Here is a 20,797-nt window from a genome sequence, read left to right as displayed (position 1 = left end):
CTAACGATTTCCCTGCGACCCAAAAGAGACTAATTATTAAAATTTGTTACTAAAGTGCTTTGAGAGCGGTCTTTTTGAATAAGGGTCGTCTTTTGGCTCAATGGAACACGACTTACTGCAAATAAATCATGATATAATTTAAATTAAAATTACTTTAACTATTTAATCGCGCGTTTATTATTGTCATTATTACTGTCATTATTATACATTTTTGCAACTTAACAGGAGAGCCAATTAAAGTTTAAAAAAATTGGAAAAAAATTCATAACAAAAAAACTTCTTCAGCTATATGAATGGAATAAACTTACTTGAAGCTCAATTAAAAACATAGAACTGTTTATGCTAATACCAAATAAAACGCACCTTTAATTACAAAGGTAAATGTCGCGTGTTAAGCGAAATGTCTTTCACCCCCCGAAAAAATCGTAGTCCGAAAACTTTAAAGTATCGAAAAGAGAGATTAAACCGTAAGTTTTTTTTCATTTTCGCCTACGAATCGTGAAAAGCAAAGAAAATATCATTAATGTTGTCTTTGATTTTTTCATGACGGATACTTTAAAACTTGCGGAATTCCATCAAATAGATTTCATATATTAAATAGTTCAAAGCTAAATTTGAGCCCACTGAGTTTCTCGCCGGATCTTCTCAGTGGGTCGCGTTTCCGATCTTGTGGTAGATTCTGCGAAGTACTTACTGTGTGCTTAGTGCGAGTTTGTTAACGTTCTCGATAGCGTAAAAGTCAGCTCATATTTGTATGGAATGCGATCGTTTGCCTACGATTGCCGCTAGGGGCGCTGTTCCAACTGCATACAAAATTGGGTTAACTTTTACGCTATCGAGAAAGTTAAAAAACTCGCACTAAGCACACAGCTCTTGCTAGGGCTAGTGTTAGCAACATCGTCAGGTTTGAGCCCCGTGAGCTCAACTACTAGCCCGGTGACGCTGATATAGTCTCTCTAGACCAGTGATTCTGAACCTTTTTTTTGTTGCGACACATATTTAACGATTTCAAAATTTGGCGGCACACAAAGAAAAAGATAAAAATTATTTAATTACTACCGAATCACATACATTTGCCAATTTTAACGAAAGAAAAGGTGCAGTAACTACTATGCACCTTGTAAATCCCAACTATCACAAAAACAACACGTTTTGTACGCAGAAGTGGCAAGTGTGCGCCGACTTGAGACATATTCCTATTGCTATGCACGCCGCTTCATCATAATTTGGCACTAAGAAAAACCGCGTTGCAAAGCAAATAATAATTTATTTTTTTGTGGATTTAAATATATATTCATGTAAAAAATATTTTTCTTTTAAAATGATATAATTTAATAATATTAACATTATTATATATTCGCAAAATTTGGCGGCACACAAAAGTGCCGCGGAACAGTGGTTGAGAATCACTGCTCTAGACCATCAGCATAGGTAGGAAAAAAAAGGTAAATTCACCATATTCAAAGCAATTTGTTGTTTAAATATTGTGGATTATGGACAACAATAAAATTTTAATTCTAATATTTAAGTACGTATGTAATACATTGTAAATGTTGATACCGCTTTCAGTATTAATGGAAACTGTGAAAAAAATAAACGAATAAATAATAAAAGAAATGTTTTCTACTCATTACCTATTTATTCATCGTTCACACCATAACAGTTCCAAATGTTTATAAAATAGAATATAAGAGACAAAACAAGAATGTGCTTTACTGGTGGTAGGACCTCTTGTGAGTCCGCACGGGTAGGTACCACCACCCTGCCTATTTCTACGGTGAAGCAGTAATGCGTTTCGTCTTGAAGGGTGGAGCAGCCGTTGTAACTATACTCACACCTTAGAACTTATATCTCAAGGTTGGTGGCGCATTTACGTTGTAGATGTCTATGGGCTCCAGTAACCACTTAACACCAGGTGGGCTGTGAGCTCGTCCACCCAATTAAGCAAATAAAAAAATGTGCTATTTATAGCGTACCTAGATGGTATACTGGAGCACGTACTGCCACCCACTTTGAGACATGAGGTCGGAATTCAAAATACAATTGTCTGCCCCAGTCTTCAAAGCACAGATTAGGTATGAAATACCGAAATTAGTTGCTGCATAATATGCCAATCTTGAAACTTAAAATTTAAAACCAAGAGATAAGTGGTTAAAGCTGTTCAATTTTTTTTTTATTGCTTAGGTGGGTCGACGAGCTCACAGTCCACCTGGTGTTAAGTGGTTACTGGAGCCCATGGACATCTACAATGTAAATGCGCCACTCACCTTGAGATATAAGTTCTAAGATCTCACTATAGTTACAACGGCTGCCCCACCCTTCAAACCGAAACGCATCACTGCTTCACGGCAGAAATAGGCAGGGCGGTGGTACCTACCCGTGCGGACTCACAAGAAGTCCTACCACCAGTAATTACGCAAATTATAATTTTGCGGGTTTCACTTTTATTACACGATGTTATTCCTTCACCGTGGAAGTCAATCGTGAACATTTGTTGAGTATGTAATTCATTAGTAAAATTGGTACCCGCCTGCGGGATTCGAACACCGGTGCATCGCTCAACACGAATGCACCGGACGTCTTATCTCTTTGGCCACGACGACTTCAAAATGCTGTGCGTAAATGTTGCTTTCCGTGACTATCACTTCCATAATTTCACGACCCCATATGGCAATAAATGATTCGTATGGAGTCGCGAAAGAAACCGTTGGAGCACTGATTTCGGAGAAAGGTTCTATTCTTAAATGAGGTTCTATTTGAGGCATCAACACATTTCTCCATTCGAATTTCAATTTATTATTAGGTTCGAATGTTGGCGTCGGTGAGGCGTCCATTGGGGCAGACGTGGATGGACGAAGAGGTTGAGGCCACTCCAAATTAATATTAAGCCTCTCCGCTTCTGTTTCAACTTCCTCATCCTCTTCATCCAGCCACATCCTGGTCGACCGGGGCACCAGCGGCGGCTGCACAATATCTTCGTCCTCTCCCTCAGTCTTCTTCGCAGCCTGAAAGGAAAAAAGTTATAAGTTATGGTTTCGATTTTAATAGGTATTTTACTTTCGCGAGTATTGATAAAAAGGTTGATGTCATAATGTACTTACCGTAATTCAGCAGTGCTGTAATTTCGTCTTCGCGAAGAGGACGAGAGGTCGAGAGGACGAAGGAATACTACAAAATAGAAAGAATATTTAATCTCTATATATAAAAATGAATTGCTGTTCGTTAGTCTCGCTAAAACTCGAGAACGGCTGGACCGATTTGGCTAATTTTGGTCTTGAATTATTCGTGGAAGTCCAGGGAAGGTTTAAAAGTTGAAAAAATATAAAAAAGCTTGGAATTATATAAAAGCAAGCAATTTTGTTATTCCTTTGATGTGTCCCCTTGACGTGTCTTTTATTTATCGATTGAGGCACTACGAAGTCTGCTGGGTCAGCTAGTAAATTAAATTAAAAAAAAAAACGTATATAAATATATTTATTTGCATGTGTAAAAAATTTATACTTAAACAGGCCGCTCGGTGGCCGGGGTGCTGGCCCCGCTAGTGCCGGTCCGCTCCGTGGCCGGGGTGCTGGCCCGGCTATTCCCAGGCCCACATTCTAAGTATCTACAAAAAAAATGATTTAAGAAATGAGTACAAAATAAAATGAAAAAATCAAGTAAGGCACCTCATCTCAAAATTCAAGTTTTTCTTTGATTTAGAACTAACCAATAATCTATATATTATATAAAAATTAATTACTGTTCGTTAGTCTCGCTAAAACTCGAGAACGGCTGGACCGATTTGACTAATTTTGGTCTTGAATTATATGTGTTAGTCCAGAGAAGGTTTAAAAGGTAGATAAATATGAAAAGCTGGGAATTAAATAAAAATAACAATTTTGTTTTTCCTTTGACGTGTCCCCCGTCAGACGGATTTCTTTTGTTTGTTTTAAGATTACTTTATTCAAAAGTTTGCTCTTTTATTTATCGATTGAGGCACTACGAAGTCTGCCGGGTCAGCTAGTTATTGAATAAAAATTTAATAAATTTAATGGCTCAAAAATTTCGTTTCTGTAGTATATTTTTCATTATTTATTTATTTATAAAATAGGTTATATTATTGAATAATATAGTTTACATGGCACCGAAACATCCATGTCCGAAGTCGGAAGGTCCGATCTCCACAATTCCGATCTGAAAACAAAGCTACAGATACTGTTTTGCTGTTAAAAAACTTTAAAATTTTTAAAAGTACCAGAATACACACCTTTGGTGTTTCGTGACCTTAGGAGGGAGCACCCTTACCCTCTTAGGGTGCCGTGGGTTCTCCTATGGTTGGCCGGGTGGCAACTCTTCAATAGGCATTGATTGAAGTCTGAAATGCGTATTAGCATTAAAATAAATATATGAAATGAGCTTGTGTAAAAAGTTGTAGATGTATCTAGGCTTCGGTAACCACTTAACATCAGGTGGGCCGTGAGCTCGTCCACCCATCAATGCAATAAAACAAACAAACAAAAAAAGTTGTAGATGTATCTGGGCTTCGGTAACCACTTAACATCAGGTGGGCCGTGAGCTCGTCCACCCATCTATGCAATAAAACAAACAAACAAAAATAAATAAAAATAAGGGTAATTACGATTTAGAGGCCGAAGGCCGGGCTTGGTGGCGACTACCACCATGCGCGTCCGGACACTTCGACCGCCACCACGACCACCTCTATCTCGGCCACGGGCTGCATCACGTTGACTGGAAATAAAAAAGTATAAATTATTTCAAGATCCAATCACTGGTATAAAATTTAAAAAACTCAAATACCTAAATGAAAAAAAATATATACAGTCAAACCTGGATAAGAGAGAGTTCAAGGGAGCACAATCTCATTCTCGCTTATAGAGGTTTCTCACTAACCCGAGTTTCTCGCTAATGCTCCCTCTGAATTTCCTTTCGCGATTTTCCGGATTCAAACGCATTCACTATTTTAAGTTATCACTTAATGACAGTACTTTAATTTTCCGTTTTGACATGATGCATAACAAAACTTTCCTTCGCAATTGATTAACGAAAAACTGAGTAAGTCCGACAAACAGGACGGCACACAGGCACACGTGTCCATTCGAAAAGAATGCGATAAAATAACAGCGTAATTTAGTTCCACGAAATAGAATAGGTTCAATATTGACGAGAAAAAAATACAAAAACAATGGTAGGAAGTTCCACAAAAGTTAAGAATGAGTCATAAAATAGCAGATGTTAAATTTGTTATTTGTTTTGTCACTTGTTTCTCCTAAATAGTATAAATAAATAAAGCTCGACTGTCGCTTAAGTAGCAGTCTCACTTATGGAGGTCCATGAGGGAAAAACGACTCTCTCTTACCAAGGTTTCTGTTTCTCGCTAATAGAGGATTTGGGAGCTTAAAATGACGGGTCCTGGCCATTACTCTCACTTATAGAGTTTTCTCAGTTATCCAGTTCTCACTTATCCAGGTTTGACTGTATATGAAATTCAAATGCCGTATATGCATTTGTTCAACAGCGGCAATTTTGTTATACCAGTCACTCACATTCGCACGAATACGCAAACCCACAAGTGTAGGACGACATTTGCAAAAGATTATGCAAAGTTCTCCCTGCATTCGCGGTTTTCCAAGCTGTGTCGGTTTTTTAACGGACATCAAAGCGTGCGAACCGCGATCCTTCGCGTAGTCTCCCACACATTCGTGTGACCAGTTGCGCCCACGATTGCGAAGGTAACGGATGTTTCGCCATTTTCTTTCGTGACGTCTACTGTGTAGCGTACCTTCATCAGGGATTGGAACAACACCAAGGTGATGGAGTTCATTGAACTCCTGCAAAATGAATCGACCATATGGGACCCTCAAAAGAAATCCCATAAAAACAGGATAGCCGTTAATAGCGCCTGGGAAATTATTAAAAACTTTTTCAACCTTGGGAGGCCCGGGCTGGTTGTCCGAACCTGGACGTGTTTGGGCTTGGGAAACTGGTAGGTCAGTTAGTCAGAATGATAGAACATCAATTTATTTCTATGGTAAGCGGAACGACACCCCTCGGGATCTATGGGTCGATCTAAATTAATTCGGAATTAGTATACAAATAAAGTTAGGAAATTTTCGGAAAAAAAATTGAATTAGATTTGATATGTTATAATTGAGGGTAGTTGAAAAAAATATATATATAAAAATATAAAATGAAAATTACATTGTTATTATAATTAATGAACTAGGCTACTGAACTACAATATCTACAAGACTACGATAACTACAATGACTAATTAATCTAATATATCAATAAAGAAATAAGAAATGAGCAAAAACTAATAAAGAAACACACCACGACTCGCTAGCGAGCCTGTCGTTCTGACGACTCAGTTAACTAATTCGTTAACTCGGGTTTGGTTTGCAACCCCTCCTAACCCCGAAGGGTAGGGGAGGACTGGGAACAGACACAGATGGCCAGTCTCGATGGCGCTAACGTAACTCCGTTTTATTCTTAGAATAAATTGAGTACGCAGCTATCCAGGCTGATCAACAACTACCCGCAATTAACAAATGTTCAAAAATGAAAGTGTTGATCTCACCTGGTCCCGGGTCCCGAATTCCGTTGCTCGGAGCGTCACCACCCCGACACAACACTTCACACACTCGCGATAGGACTCGTCAAAACCGCACAGCACAAGCAGATTTGGTATCCTGGCGCACTGGTGTTCCGGGCCGAAGATCAAAGATGGCTGCGCTTCCTCTACTTGCTGGCAGCACCTAGCGGCTGAAGATGGAACTAAATTGACTATCTATGGTTGGACATAGACAAGGAATTTAAGCTAAGTACACACTGCTTCATAATACAATGCTGTATGTTTTCCAAAGGCACATCAATTGTCAGTTGTGAATAAGTTTTCAAAACTTTGGCGCCTTTTTTGTTCGTGGTGATCAACAAGAAAAAAGTGTGTGTAGCAGAAATCTGAATTAAATATTCTAAATAAAAGTATAATGCTACCCAAATCAAATAATAATTAGTAAAATATAGAGGATTTTCATTGTCCCAGATAACTCAATTCAAAGTTATCCGAAAGTCGTTGTAACTTTGAATGGCCACTAAAATATCAATTTCTAAACTTTTTCTGTATTAATACATCATATTGGTTAGATAATTTTTAGTAAATAATAGACACGTACGTTGCGTTCACCGTTTATTGACACACTGAAGTGAATACTTACTTACAAACATAACACCTCCACCCTTATTTACTACACATTATAAGCACAATTAATATATATATCTTAACTAAGCGTACATAACAAACTAAAGTAAAAAAAAACAAAGAGAGGTTATAACTATATACTTAATCTATTTCCTCGAATCCATATCTAACTGGTGGCTTGCGTATTCTTACAGGACGTTCACGTTTGGGTGTCACATTTTCATTGATACTCTTACCACCAGTACTACATGCTCCCTTGTCTATCGGCACAGCGGGTCTCATAGGGCTGCCACGAATAGGCGATACAGCATCCTGTGCCGGTGTGCTATTTTTTGATGGTGAACTACTCTTCCCCGAATCGTTGACCACCGCCACTGGTTCCTCGCCACTTGTCATGGGAAATGATAGCGACTTACGTGATTGTGTTCTTAAGTCTAAATTTTGCGCGATCAGTTCGGGACTTATATTTTTACGAATCGACGCAAAGGTATCAACTTTATCTATATTTTTTGTAACCCTTAATTTTAGCTGATCGACGTGCCTATGATTCTCGGTTCCAAAACTAGATCGTACACAGTAATCACGACTACCTAATTGCTTGAGGATCGTCCCAGGTACCCATTTATCCAGACCTCGATAATCCCGATACCACACCTTAGTGCCCGGCTCGAGTTGTCGCTGCACACCCCCTGCGTTTTGCTCGCTCCGCTCTTGTTGCGCGATAACTCGAGATTGCCTTTCTGGTTTTAAATTATCTAATCTCATACGGAGACTTCGACCCTGTAATATATTGGCTGTACTATCGCCGGTAGTTGCATGTTCTGTATTTCTGTAGGCTAATAAAAATCTACACACTCGCCACTAGTAAATAATAGACACGTACGTTGCGTTCACCGTTTATTGACACACTGAAGTGAATACTTACTTACAAACATAACAATTTTAATTTGAGAAATGAAAGAACACTTACCACATTGTATATAATGGTGCAACCAATACATTAATTTTTCAGTGTACTTAAAAATCTGCGAAAAATGTTCAAAGTTACCCAACTTGACTGTAGTTATTAAAAAAACTACACAATTTCTTTCATTACTTCTTAGATATGTGTGTATTACAAACTTCTAAAAGTATGGAGTTTATTTCAAGAACTCTTTTTATAACTAAGTATTTACGTTTATGTTTTAGTAACAAACAATTGGAAACAATTAGATACAATGTTTTTCAGCAGACAATTTTTTGTAAATATTTTTTTTGAGGTTTTAGACGAATGTGGCTGTTTTGGAAATTCTAACATTATTCGTGTAAAGAATCGTTGCGATGTCGTATCGTTTTTGACACTAGCAGTAACTTGACATAATTTTATACCACTACGATTTCTCTGTGAAATATCTGCTTCAGAAGCAAAGTAATTCGTAAATATCACCGCTATCTACTGACCGGTGTCTCTGAAGTTATAAAATAAGTAAAACAGTTAATATACACTGTCATAGCCAAATAGTGAATCATCAAACTCTGCGTATTTATTCTAGTATAATATTCGAAAGCCACCTGTGTGCGGGCTAGTTGGTTTCTGCTGTATTTTTTTATTTTCACATTGAAAATGACGGAAAGTTCACCAGATGAACCGAGCACGAAGCGCAAAGACTTTATCTGCGGTGTAGTTGAAGGTAAAAGTTATATTTTAGTTAGAAAGTTTTCTGATAATATCTACTATATTTATATATAGTTATTGCCAAGTTTTTGACTGAGTGAATGAACCAAGCGTAACTTTTACAGGCTTTTACGGCCGCCCATGGACAACTGAACAAAGAAAGGACCTATTCCAAAAGTAAGCAATATTTTCTTCCAATTAATTTATTATAATAGTCTAAAAATCTTCTAACACTTAAGTTTCGAGAAGTTTTCAAAATAAACAAAAGCGTCTAGGAGAATAGTTTGAACTACCAAATGATACGCGACATTTTTTTATGATAAAGAAATATTTTTCAAAGATGATTTTTATAAAAGTTTAATTTTACTTCATTTTAAATTAAGAATGCTCCCAAAACAACTGGGAAAAATAATACTAATTTAACTAAATTGTCTTTTTAGTCATAACCATTGACAAACACAGTTGATGATTAATTGCTCCTTCTATGGTCTACAATTGAAAAAGATTCTTTGCAAGCTAATTTGTGTGCATATTTATAAAAAAAATCTTTGAACGAAGTAAAATCAGTTAAGAATTAAATGTTCTTGTAAAATATGTTTTTTTTTATAAATTAGAAAATTGTGACACAGTTACTAATTTCTTTTTTTTTTCATAAACTTATACACAGACTCAAAAAATGGGGTATGGACATGTACGTGTATGCACCGAAAGATGATTATAAACACAGAGCTTACTGGAGAGAGTTGTACACTGTAGAGGAAGCTGAACATCTCACTTCCCTTATAGCTGCAGCTAAAGCCCAAGGCATCATATTTTGCTATGCATTATCACCAGGGTTGGATATCACATATAGCAGCCAGAAGGAGATAACAACTTTGAAACGTAAATTAGAACAGGTATATTTCTTTTATTAGGATAATATAGAAGTAATTTTAATCTTATTTGCTCAAGGCTTTTCAGCCACCTGACCACATTGGATACTCTTCATATTACTCACATAAAACCTAAGAATATCAGTTCTAGTCAATTTAATTGTGATAAACAAAAATTGTAGCAATAAATTCAAACTAAAACTCAATTCAGGTTTCACAATTTGGATGCACTTGTTTTGCACTGCTATTTGATGACATTGAACCAGAAATGAGTGAGGCAGACAAACAAACGTTTCAGAGTTTTGCACATGCACAAGTAAGTATTTTAGAATATAATTTTTTATTTAAACAATTCACATTGATGTCTAAAATAACTGCAAACTCTTGTTTCTACAACAACCTGAATATATCTGTTCTATGTGTATGTAGCAAACACATTATTGGGATTACAACCTAACATGCTATCGACAGCCCGGCAATCCCGAGACTGACGTAGCATCATTGCAATATAATTACCACTAACACATACATATAAATATTAGTTGTTATGGGGATATTTGTGGTCCCTACAACATAATGAGTAACCTTGTTTAATGTGAACAGTTTCATATTTCACAATATTAGAATTGCAGTGTTGATCCTTGCTTAGTGCTTTTGGAAAAATGAAAAAATAAAAAAAAATAAAAAAGATAAAATTTCATGTGAAAATCTATATTTATAAAAATGAATCGCTGTTCATTAGTCTCACTAAAACTCGACAACGGCTGGACCGATTTGGCTAATTTTGGTCTTGAATCAGTTGTGGAAGTCCAGAGAAGGTTTAAACGGTAGATAAATATGAAAATCCTCGGAATTAAATAAAAATAACAATTTTGTTTTCCCTTTGATATGTCCCCCATCGGACGGATTCCTTTTGTTTATTTTAAGTTTATTTTACACAAAAGTTTATTTATCGATTGAGGCACTACGAAGTCTGCCGGGTCAGCTAGTTTCATATAGAAAAATAGTGTTTTATTTTAAGAATTATTTCAACAGGTATCAATTACGAATGAGATCCACCAGCATTTGGGATGCTGTCGGTTCTTACTCTGTCCCACTCAGTACTGTTCGACTCGAGCCGTTCCGACTGTCACCAGCTCAGAATACTTGAACACCCTTGGCTCTAAACTTTCTCAACAGATTGAAATAATGTGGACAGGTTAGTTATTATAATACCAATTGATTTAGATCTGTAATATTAACAATATTCTCAAAACAATCTGTTATGTACACCTTATAGTAGTTCTTCATAAATGGACATTCACAATTTGTTTTTTTTCTGTTGTATAGAGGGGTAGGTGTCAATTATATTGGGTGTTAAGTATAATAGTTACCAACCCTTGATAATCGATGCTGTCTATTCAGCTTGATAGGACGTAGATCCTGGAAGAAAAATCATTGAATTATCATATTATTAACATAATAATATAGTAGGAACTAAACCACACGGTAGTGTCACTTTGAAATATTTAAACATTTCAACTGGAAAGATAAAATGAGTTTCACTAATAATTTAAGTAAAGATTCCGCAAATGTTTTTATTTATTTTACTAGTACAGTATTAAAGGTAGATTTGCTGGTAGACATGTTTTTTATATTTATAATGGATATATACATTAAAGACACTGAATTTTTCACGTAAGTTATATGATACATAGGAAGGAAAGCACATGTCACGAATACAAACAAAATGTATGTGTCATCTTACTTAGAAGGTGATGTTTTGTTTACCAACTTTTCCGTTCACAGACCAGACACTACATGCGAGTTTTATGACCTCTATTGAACTCAGTGTTAATGACCTTTGATGTTTTATTTTCAATTCATAACTTACGTTTATGGGATCTCTTAGTTTGAAATTCTATTGTTTAGATTCAATCAAGTGATTAGATTTTTCTGGTCTTTTTATTCTTATTGATAGTTAGACACGTTCACAGCCCATTGTGTGTTAAGTTGTTACTGAAAAATATAGACATGCGAATGTGGATAGTGTTAATTATTTGTTCTGGCTAATCCAGAAATAGTATAGTTATGTATTTGTTAAAATAGACCTGTCTAATGGTATTTTGAAAGGGCTGTAATCAAACAGTTGAAACAATTAATAATTTAGTTTTTAAAGTGGTCTAAGTTGTTGATACTATAGCTTCATTTAGACTTCATAAACCTATTGCGGGATACCCTTTAATAGGCATCTGTTTTACGCAGGACCAAAAGTGATATCAAAAACGTTGACGACTGAGTGTATAGAAGAAATAACGCAGGTCCTTCGTCGGCCGCCCGTCATCTGGGATAACTTGCACGCCAATGACTACGATCAAAAGAGGATATTTTTAGGTAATTTATAGAAGTGATTATTATATGGCCAGTTTTTTATTTTTAAAGTGACACTTCTTTGGAATCGTTGGGATTTCAAACTTGATGAAACGAAAAAATAAGTCCATAGAGACACAAACACATAAATGTATGGGATTCAGCCGGCGAGAGAATGAGACAGAACACATTAGACATTCTCTGTCTCCTCTTTGTGCGACTCTTCGTAGCATCCCCACTATCGTCTACTAAACATTGTCCACATGTATGCTCTTGTGTAGTGGGATAGTCAGTATATCTATATCTTATTTAAAGGGTTTCACTTCTACCGTGTGTGACTTGCACACACATACAATTTTTCTTACCTATGCTGATAGCTTTGAGAGGCTATTTCAGCTTCGCCTTGACGTGTAGGTGAGATCACGGGGCTCAAACCGGAAATCTAGCTAACACTGGCCCTAGCAAGAGCAGTGCATCGCAGAATCTGCCACCGGATCGGAATCACGACCCACTAAAAAGATCCGGCGAGAAACTCTGTGGACTGTGTCTATGGGTTAATGGCCGGTTCCGATTACACTGTATCACCCAATTCTGATCTGATTGTAGGTTGATGTATGGGTTGGGGTATGTATATTTCCTGTTAATCTGTCTATCTATCAGTCCACAGACGTCCACTGCCGGACATATGCCTCTTCAAAGCCTGGCCACAACAATGCCTGCATATTTCGTGTACACATATTTAGTCTTAAAAGCATATATGCTCGACGTTCTACTATCTATGATGAAAATTCTAGTTGACTTATTTTTTTAATTGTAAACAGTTATCACGTTTTTCAAAGCAGAATATATGAGTAGATCGGGAGATAAATTGATAAATACCTTCTGGGTTTGAAGAATATATCATATCATTTGATTTTTGATGAAATGACCTAGAGATTCAAAGGGCCATCCAGCTTCACCAGGGCGATGGACAAGTGCTCGAATTAAGTTTTTATTTATTTATTGCTTATGTAAATGCGCCACCCACCTTGAGATATAAGTTCTAAGGTATCAGTATATGTAGTTACAACGGCTGCCCCACCTTTCAAACCGAAACGCATCACTGCTTCACGGCAGAAATAGGCAGGGTGGTGGTACCTTCCCGCGCGGACTCACAAGAGCTTCTATCACCAGTAAACCAAACCAAATACCAGTTTTGGCCACCGCCGACTATTCTTCGATCGCCTACCGAAGATGGTTTAATATCTCAAAGCTTTGCGAAAGAATCTACCACCGGACAGGGTGTCGTATAGCCCGGCTTGCACAGCATCAGTGATGAGCGTCGTCCGCAGGTCCGTACTGTGGGCGCTCCCCGGAGCTGATCCCGCTGCTGCGGGGCGTGCTGACGAACCCGAACTGCGAGTACAACGCCAACATGGTGCCCGTGCGCACGCTCGCGCACTGGGCCGCCTGCAGTCTGGACGCGCCCGCCGCCAGTGAGTACGCGCCCTCGCCTTTAGGGCTGTCACTATCTTGTTTCTGACGTTTTGAATACTTTACGTGTTGAATAAATCGTAAATGTAGTTTTAATTATGTCCGTGATTTGCGTAACCCGAAATCAACACTAGACAGTTTATACTCTAGATCAGAGAGAGGTTCCCAAACTTATTTTGTCTACTGCCCACTTTGGGAATAAATTATTTTTTAGTGCCCCCATTTTTATACCTACTTAATAGCCACTATAGCGAGAGCTAAGGCGGTGTTTAAGAGTCCTCCTAGATGAAATTACAAATCGCCTCCCAAGTCTCTACACAACGCCCCCATTTTCTTTCTGTATTTTTTTTATTGCTTAGATGATTATTATTATTGCTTAGATTTCTGGGTCTCTTACCGCCCCCCCTTTAAGCCTACAGCGCCCACATGGGGGCGTTATCGCTCACTTTGAGAAAGGCTGCTCTAGATAAACATGTGTATCTGTTGAAATAAATAACTAGTCAGGTCATAAGTATTGTCACACAGTAAAAACTTTTCTTTTAGAATGCTGGCCACAAAAAAGTTTATTGAATTCGAATTTCGAATTGTTCATAAAAATAAAAATGTATACTTTTAGAATTTTACTCATTTTTAAATATGGAGTGGACGCTTAAAGAAGACCGTGTTGCAGTTATTGCGTTGCATCGTTGCGGTTACGCGCCAATTCCAATTTTTAACATACTGAAAATTTTGAATATAACCAAAAGATTCGTTTATCGTACCATCAAACGATACAATGAAGACTCTAGTGTAGATGACAGGTCAAGAAGTGGTCGCCCTCGGTCTGTTAGGACTCCAGCAGTGATAAAAGCTGCGAAGGCGCGAATTCAAAGAAATCCCAAACGTAAGCAGAAACTGTTGGCCCTTCAGATGGGGTTAAGCAGAACCACGGTGAAAAGGGTGTTAAATGAAGACTTAGGGCTTCGGGCATATCGAAGAAAAACAGGACATCGTTTGAATGCTCGTCTAATGGACCTGAGACTGAAGAGATGCCGCGCTTTGTTGAAGCGGTACGCGGGAAAAAAATATCGGGAAATTCTTTTTTCGGATGAAAAAATTTTTACCGTAGAAGAGAGCTACAACAAACAAAATGATAAGGTGTACGCACACAGTAGTGAAGAAGCGAGCAACCGTATTCCGCGTGTCCAACGAGGTCATTTTCCATTCTCGCTCATGGTATGGTTGGGAGTTTCTTATTGGGGCTTAACAGAGGTACATTTTTGTGACAAAGGTGTAAAAACGAATGCAGTTGTGTATCAAAATACAGTCCTGACGAACCTTGTGGAACCTGTTTCTCATACCATGTTCAATAACAGGCACTGGGTATTCCAACAAGATTCGGCGCCAGCTCATAGAGCGAAGAGCACACAAGACTGGCTGGCGGCGCGTGATATCGATTTCATCCGGCACGAAGACTGGCCCTCCTCCAGTCCAGATTTGAATCCGTTAGATTACAAGATATGGCAACACTTGGAGAAAAAGGCGTGCTCAAAGCCTCATCCCAATTTGGAGTCACTCAAGACATCCTTGATTAAGGCAGCCGCCGATATTGACATGGACCTCGTTCGTGCTGCGATAGACGACTGGCCGCGCAGATTGAAGGCCTGTATTCAGAAACACGGAGGTCATTTTGAATAAACTTTAGTGTCATAAGAATCTATGTTTTGTTAAGTTCATTTTGGTATATGAATGGTTACATAATGAATAAACTTGTTTCAATTATTTTACATTAAACATGTGACAGAATTTATGACCTGACTAGGTACAATAGAATTCACGTTACAAATTCGTGTAAAAATAGACCTGCTAGTCGAGTTGACGCACTGGAGAGTGACCCGACTTTTTATTATCGAAGCAATCAAAAGGAGACTATTAGGTTTGATTCAGGTTTCTGTTTGCAGTGGAAGCGGTCTCGTGGGACATAAAGCTGGAGAGGGAGAGCGAGCAGGGCGTCTGCGAGGACGAGAGCCCGCTGCCGCTCGGCCGTCACGTCTACCACCCTCGCCAGGCGCTGCGGTGAGACGAGCCACTGGTCTGCTGATCAACTTCACTCAGAGGAGAATCTTCCCTCTATTGCTATCCCCCAAAAATTTTTTTATCTCTTATATGGGTGGATGGTGCTAACGAGTGCACAAGAAGCGAAGTGATGACCACGATCACCCTGCCAAGAGTGACGACTGAGAAGAAGATGGGTGGACGGCCCAACTGGTGTCAAGCGGTTACCGACGCCCATAGATATTAACAACGTAAATGCCGCCACCCACCTTGAGACATGAGTTCTAAGGTCTCTGTACCCCTCTTTAAACCGAAACGCATTACTGCTTCACGGAAAAAATAGGTAGGATGGAGGTACGAATTTAGGTCCGGACTCACAACACGTCCCACCACTAATAATGGTCTATTAGGAGCGTTCTGTACTAAGTTCATTTCTCTTCCGACAGACAAGCAATAAACGAGTGGCTGCCCGAGTTCTCTATACCCAAAACGGCCCAGGGACCAGTCGTGAAGCCGCAAACTCCGACCATAGGTGAGCGACACCGGATAACTAACGTCAGACTCGAAATGGGAATACTAAACTTGCTGCGAGGGGACAAAACATAATAAATATATATATCTATACTCTATACTAATATATAAATCTATTTTTTTACGGATGTTCCGTTATAACTACTGAACCATGCATACGATTGACTTGAAACTTGGTATCCATGTAGAAAATACATGTATTTAATGGATAGGCTAATATTTGTATGAGTGTTGGACTCCCTACATCAGTTGCGGGGGCGTTAATGATGAGAATCTTTGGGGGGGTGAGAAATAATAATGTTAATTTTAAATGCCCAGCGAAGCAGACAGGTACGGCTATTTTGAGAATAAAAATCAATAAACTGTTCTACAAATGTATAAATATACAGATTTTGTTTAAACCTTATCAATAGTACTGTTAATAGTAATTAATAGTTCTTATTACTTGAGTATTCTCGCTGCAATTACCCATCTGTGAATGTTAAAAAGAGATGTCATTAAAGAATGTTAGTGACAAGTATGTAAACAATAGTTACGTGGAAAAAATATTGATTCAAGTTATTCCCACATAATGTAATGTAGTCGAAGAGCAAGACTGCATCCGTTTCAACTCCTATGGACACCGCTCAGAATAGCTTCTTTCCAAGCAATATGTTATGGTATTGCTTATTAAGGAACACTCTGAGACCATGTTTTTTTTTAAATATTGCCTTTGTATGCAGACGAGCATACGGCTCATCTGATGGTAAGTGGTTACTGTCGCCCATGGACTTCAGCTATGCCAGGAGCAGAGCCAAGCCGCTGCCCACCTATGTGCATTCAATGATGTCTGAGAGTGAGCGTATATCTGTATTGAACACAATAAGGTATCGACGCTTGAAAGGCAAACGTGACTAAAGCGACAATAACTACTTTGTACATAAATGATAGGCAATAACCATATTCGATGCGCAAAAAAAATATATTTCTAGATCTATTAAAATCATTTCAATCCTACAGCTAGATCAACTTTAAATGAGTCTACTGTAAAGTTCACGCATTGTCGCTTAGTCACGTTTGCCTTTCAAGCGTCGATATTATAAGTAAGGTTACAAACTAACACGTAACGTTGCAGTGCCCCCGGTGCCGATAATCCCGATCCTGCCGTCAGTGAACACGTGCATGTCGCTGGTGACGGCCACCAGCAGCACGTGCAGCACCACCACCGCCGAGCTGGGGCCCGCCATCCCCACGCTGTCCACCACCCACCTGCAGGCGCTCACCGACCGCCCCATCCTCGCCACCACGGTACGTGCGCGCTGCTCCTGCACTGGGGAACGTAGCCGCGGGGAGGCACGCCGCCTAGTGAATAGACAGGAAAATAAAAATTATTCATACGTAACATTTACTATTTTTGTGCTACCACTACCCCACAGAATTGTATGAAATCATTTTTAATGAGATATTGTAAGACTATATAAATAATACAATATAAACTGGTTCCTTAATCCTCAAACAGATGCAATTAAATCAACATAACCTTCTGATTTGTTTGCAGGTATCGCCGATCGAGAACTTCAACCCCGTGGCAAATCCGGTGATGAATTCCTTAGTGTCTCCCACTAAAGTGATCCTTAACGAATCTATACCCAACCCTATCATCCCCATCGCTAGTTCTAATATATCCTTGCCCTCAGAAATACCGGTTTCCACATTACCGGTACCGATCCTAGGTTTGAAATCTCTGGACGATACCATCAAAATACCAAGTGTGAGTGAAGCAGTGTTGAACCCTAGTGTTGTGGAAAGTGACAGTTTTGCGGAAGAAAATAAAAAGGAAGAAGAGGATAATATAGTTGTGGACGACGTGGAACCCTCCATAGAGGTTCAGCAGAATGGGGATATGAGTGTCGGAGGTCAGTCTATTTTTACAATTATATTTAAAATTTATGAAGACCGGTTCACCGTCTGAAGGAGTATTGTTTATAAAAAAAAGGATGCGTGTACTTATGTACGCGCGTAAGAAGTTATACTTTATTTTTATTAAATTTATTTCTTTTTTTTTTAAATAATAAATAATAAATATTTAACGTTAATAATTTAATAATATTTAGTATCAATTATTTAAATAATAATTTTATCATTTATATTACTAAAAAATGAATGCTAATAACACTTTTTTTACGAGTGTACATGCGTGAAAGTTAACCTGCGGCTGTATTCAGACTCGCCAAGTTACGTCGGTCGTATTGTAATGAGCGATTTAGTGGGCAACTTCATTTCTGTTAATTTTGTGTCACGGTGCGCGCGCATCGTAAAATTTCACTCTCATAAATTTTTCATAACGCGCCTAAAGAAGTTCATAACTTCAAAATACTAATTTTGTAAAACCACTCGACCTGGTACTGTCATAAGAACCTTAACTGACTCAACAGTTACTACAAATTTACATTTTTTAAATGATTTCCAAATGTATATCACTAACAACAGAATGAATACATTCATTTATTTGTCTATACTAGTGGTAGTCAAAATTTGACTATAATTAATTGAAATTATAAGTTTGTACACTATTACGATTCTATTCAAAAGTCAAAGACTATTATACTTCTATAATTACAGATGTCGCCAAGACTACACTGTATACAAATATTAGTAAAGACAACAATCTATTCTCAATTTGACCACAGACTATAAAAAAAAAACTAAGCGATAAGAAAAGTTTTACAATAAACGAATAGTATGCATACGTGTGTGTGTCAAATAAATGGTTGTGTGTGTAATTTTTTTTATCAATTTAATATATTTTTTATGCTTGATTTAAAAATATATTAACATTCTGCACTCCTTCTCAATATTCTCTATAAGTGTGGGAAATTTCGTACTCTTCGATCCGCGTAGTTTTTGTAAAAAGGGGTACAAAGTTTTTGCTTCACCTATTAATATATAGATAAATGAATGAATGTTGCCCGACTATTGATCTGATGCTGACACTTTGTACATTTGTTGTCGACCCTCCAGGAATGTTTCCACCGCAGTGCCATCAGCGTGCGACAGGTGGCGCTTGAGCTCATGTAAATAGCGTCAGTCAGAGCTCACCAGGCCTCATTAATCCATTAACTAACACCATAGATATTACACTTAATATTTGAGAAACACTATCAGAGACATTGTATCAGTTACAGTCTTACAAATCAAAGTACCTAAGTTCTCATTGGATATGCTCACAAGATTATATGTCCGGTTGCCACTGATATACTGTATGTACTGTACTGTCATGAAGTAACCATGCTTTCCAAGGTTAAGTGTTCAAAGGATATTTTATTTCAAGAGGAATAGAAACTTTAAGTTTGTGTCTAAACAAGTGACAATGAATCGGTCTCTATGAGATTCATTAACTTGTTAACACCATGTGAGCTGAACTCATTTTTTTTATCGCTTAGATGGGTGGACGAGCTCACAGCCCCTAGTGTTAAGCGGTTACTGGAGCCCATAGACATTTACAACTCAAATGCCGCCACATTCCTTGAGATATGAGTTCTAAAGTCTCAGTATAGTTACAACGGCTGCCTCACCCGTCAAGACGAAACGCATTACTGCTTCACGGCAGAAATAGGCACGGTGGTGATACCTACCCGTGTGGACTCGCATGAGTTCCTACCACCAGTATATACATAACAAACACAATTTGCTTCATTCAGATACACCGCAAACCTTGAGCCCTACCCGTGCAGTTCCCGAGCCGGGCATCGAACCTCTAGACGTGGACCCGCCCTCGAACACCGGCACCGATCCGGATGTAGTCATGACCGATGGTCTAAGCGAGGTAAACCATTATCATATATAAATTTTAATCTTTCAATTCGTTAAAGTTTTACTATAAGATCTAAATTATGAGCTTAAATAGTTAACGAGTAAGCTGTTCAAATTTAATTCGGTTTAAAACAACCCAAATGGTGGTTCTAATGTGTATAATAAATTGTGTTATTGATTAAATCGGGACTAAATAACCCTCCTGTGGTAGTGAACCATCTGAAGTATCCTAATGTTTTGTGCTGTTCTCTCCAGGGTGAGCACTATGCTATTAACCTACTGAGTTTCTAGCAGGATCTTCTCAGTGAGTCGCGATTTCGATCTGGTGGTAGATTCAACGAAGCACTGCTCTTGCTAGGGCTAGTGTTAGCAAACTCTCTCAGGTTGAGCCCGTGAGCTCACCTATCCGGTCGTAACTGGAATTGCCCCTTAGGCTACCAACAATTAAGTAGAAAAAATAAATCTGGTCTTGGACATTGTGCTCAACGTCCACAGACCATCTCCGTCATAAAACTTTTTGAAACTAAAAGCTGTATACTTCATCAAAGTATTTTTTTGTTATTGTTTGATTGTTATATACAAACACAAGCTTGTTGTGCCGATGAGTAGGTTACATAAGATACGAAATTCATTCGGGTGTATGGCTGTGCGCCTGTACAACAAAATCCCACAAGATGTTCAGAACCTACATATACATAGGTTTAAGAAAACTGTTAAAGAACATCTGTGCAATAAAGCTTACTATAAAGTCAATGATTATCTAGAAGATTGCACAAAGTGGGAATGAGTTGCTCGCTCCGGGCATTTCAATATTGTAGTAATTGTTACGTTATAATGCTCCTTGTAAAAATGAATATTTAAAAAAAATCTAATATTTAAAAAAAACTCTAAAAT

General features: G+C 38.1%; 1 protein-coding gene, 1 long non-coding RNA gene and 1 other non-coding gene across 3 annotated transcripts in view; 2 read left to right on the top strand and 1 right to left on the bottom strand.

The window, feature by feature from the left end:
* Nucleotides 1-1,469: 1,469 nt before the first annotated feature.
* On the bottom strand, nt 1,470-6,750 carry LOC105841824 (uncharacterized). The gene is made up of 7 exons (XR_002430614.3): nt 6,578-6,750; nt 4,619-4,728; nt 4,247-4,354; nt 4,118-4,173; nt 3,502-3,604; nt 3,102-3,168; nt 1,470-3,005 (listed from the first exon to the last, which is right to left on the bottom strand). It is a non-coding gene; the product is annotated as an uncharacterized LOC105841824 (long non-coding RNA).
* On the top strand, nt 2,628-2,732 carry Mir3364 (microRNA mir-3364). Its single transcript, NR_107642.1, has one exon. It is a non-coding gene; the product is annotated as a microRNA mir-3364 (primary transcript).
* A 1,775-nt stretch (nt 6,751-8,525) lies between the features above and the next one.
* The window catches only part of LOC101735953 (protein O-GlcNAcase), a 37,772-nt gene continuing 25,500 nt past the window's right edge, over nt 8,526-20,797 (top strand). Inside the window, exons 1-12 of the mRNA XM_038020582.2 lie at nt 8,526-8,868; nt 8,978-9,029; nt 9,520-9,748; nt 9,936-10,040; nt 10,760-10,922; nt 11,969-12,097; nt 13,405-13,548; nt 15,487-15,601; nt 16,027-16,112; nt 17,226-17,398; nt 17,649-18,006; nt 19,792-19,916. Of these exons, the coding sequence (XP_037876510.1) occupies nt 8,802-8,868; nt 8,978-9,029; nt 9,520-9,748; nt 9,936-10,040; nt 10,760-10,922; nt 11,969-12,097; nt 13,405-13,548; nt 15,487-15,601; nt 16,027-16,112; nt 17,226-17,398; nt 17,649-18,006; nt 19,792-19,916 (1,746 nt within the window). The 5' untranslated portion in view covers nt 8,526-8,801. The remainder of the gene's footprint in view (nt 8,869-8,977; nt 9,030-9,519; nt 9,749-9,935; nt 10,041-10,759; nt 10,923-11,968; nt 12,098-13,404; nt 13,549-15,486; nt 15,602-16,026; nt 16,113-17,225; nt 17,399-17,648; nt 18,007-19,791; nt 19,917-20,797) is intronic.

Source organism: Bombyx mori, chromosome 26 (assembly GCF_030269925.1).
Source record: "Bombyx mori chromosome 26, ASM3026992v2".
Classification (NCBI taxonomy): Eukaryota; Metazoa; Arthropoda; class Insecta; order Lepidoptera; family Bombycidae; genus Bombyx; species Bombyx mori.
Note: the sequence above shows the minus strand (reverse complement) of the source record. Positions and strands in the feature narration are given on the sequence as shown.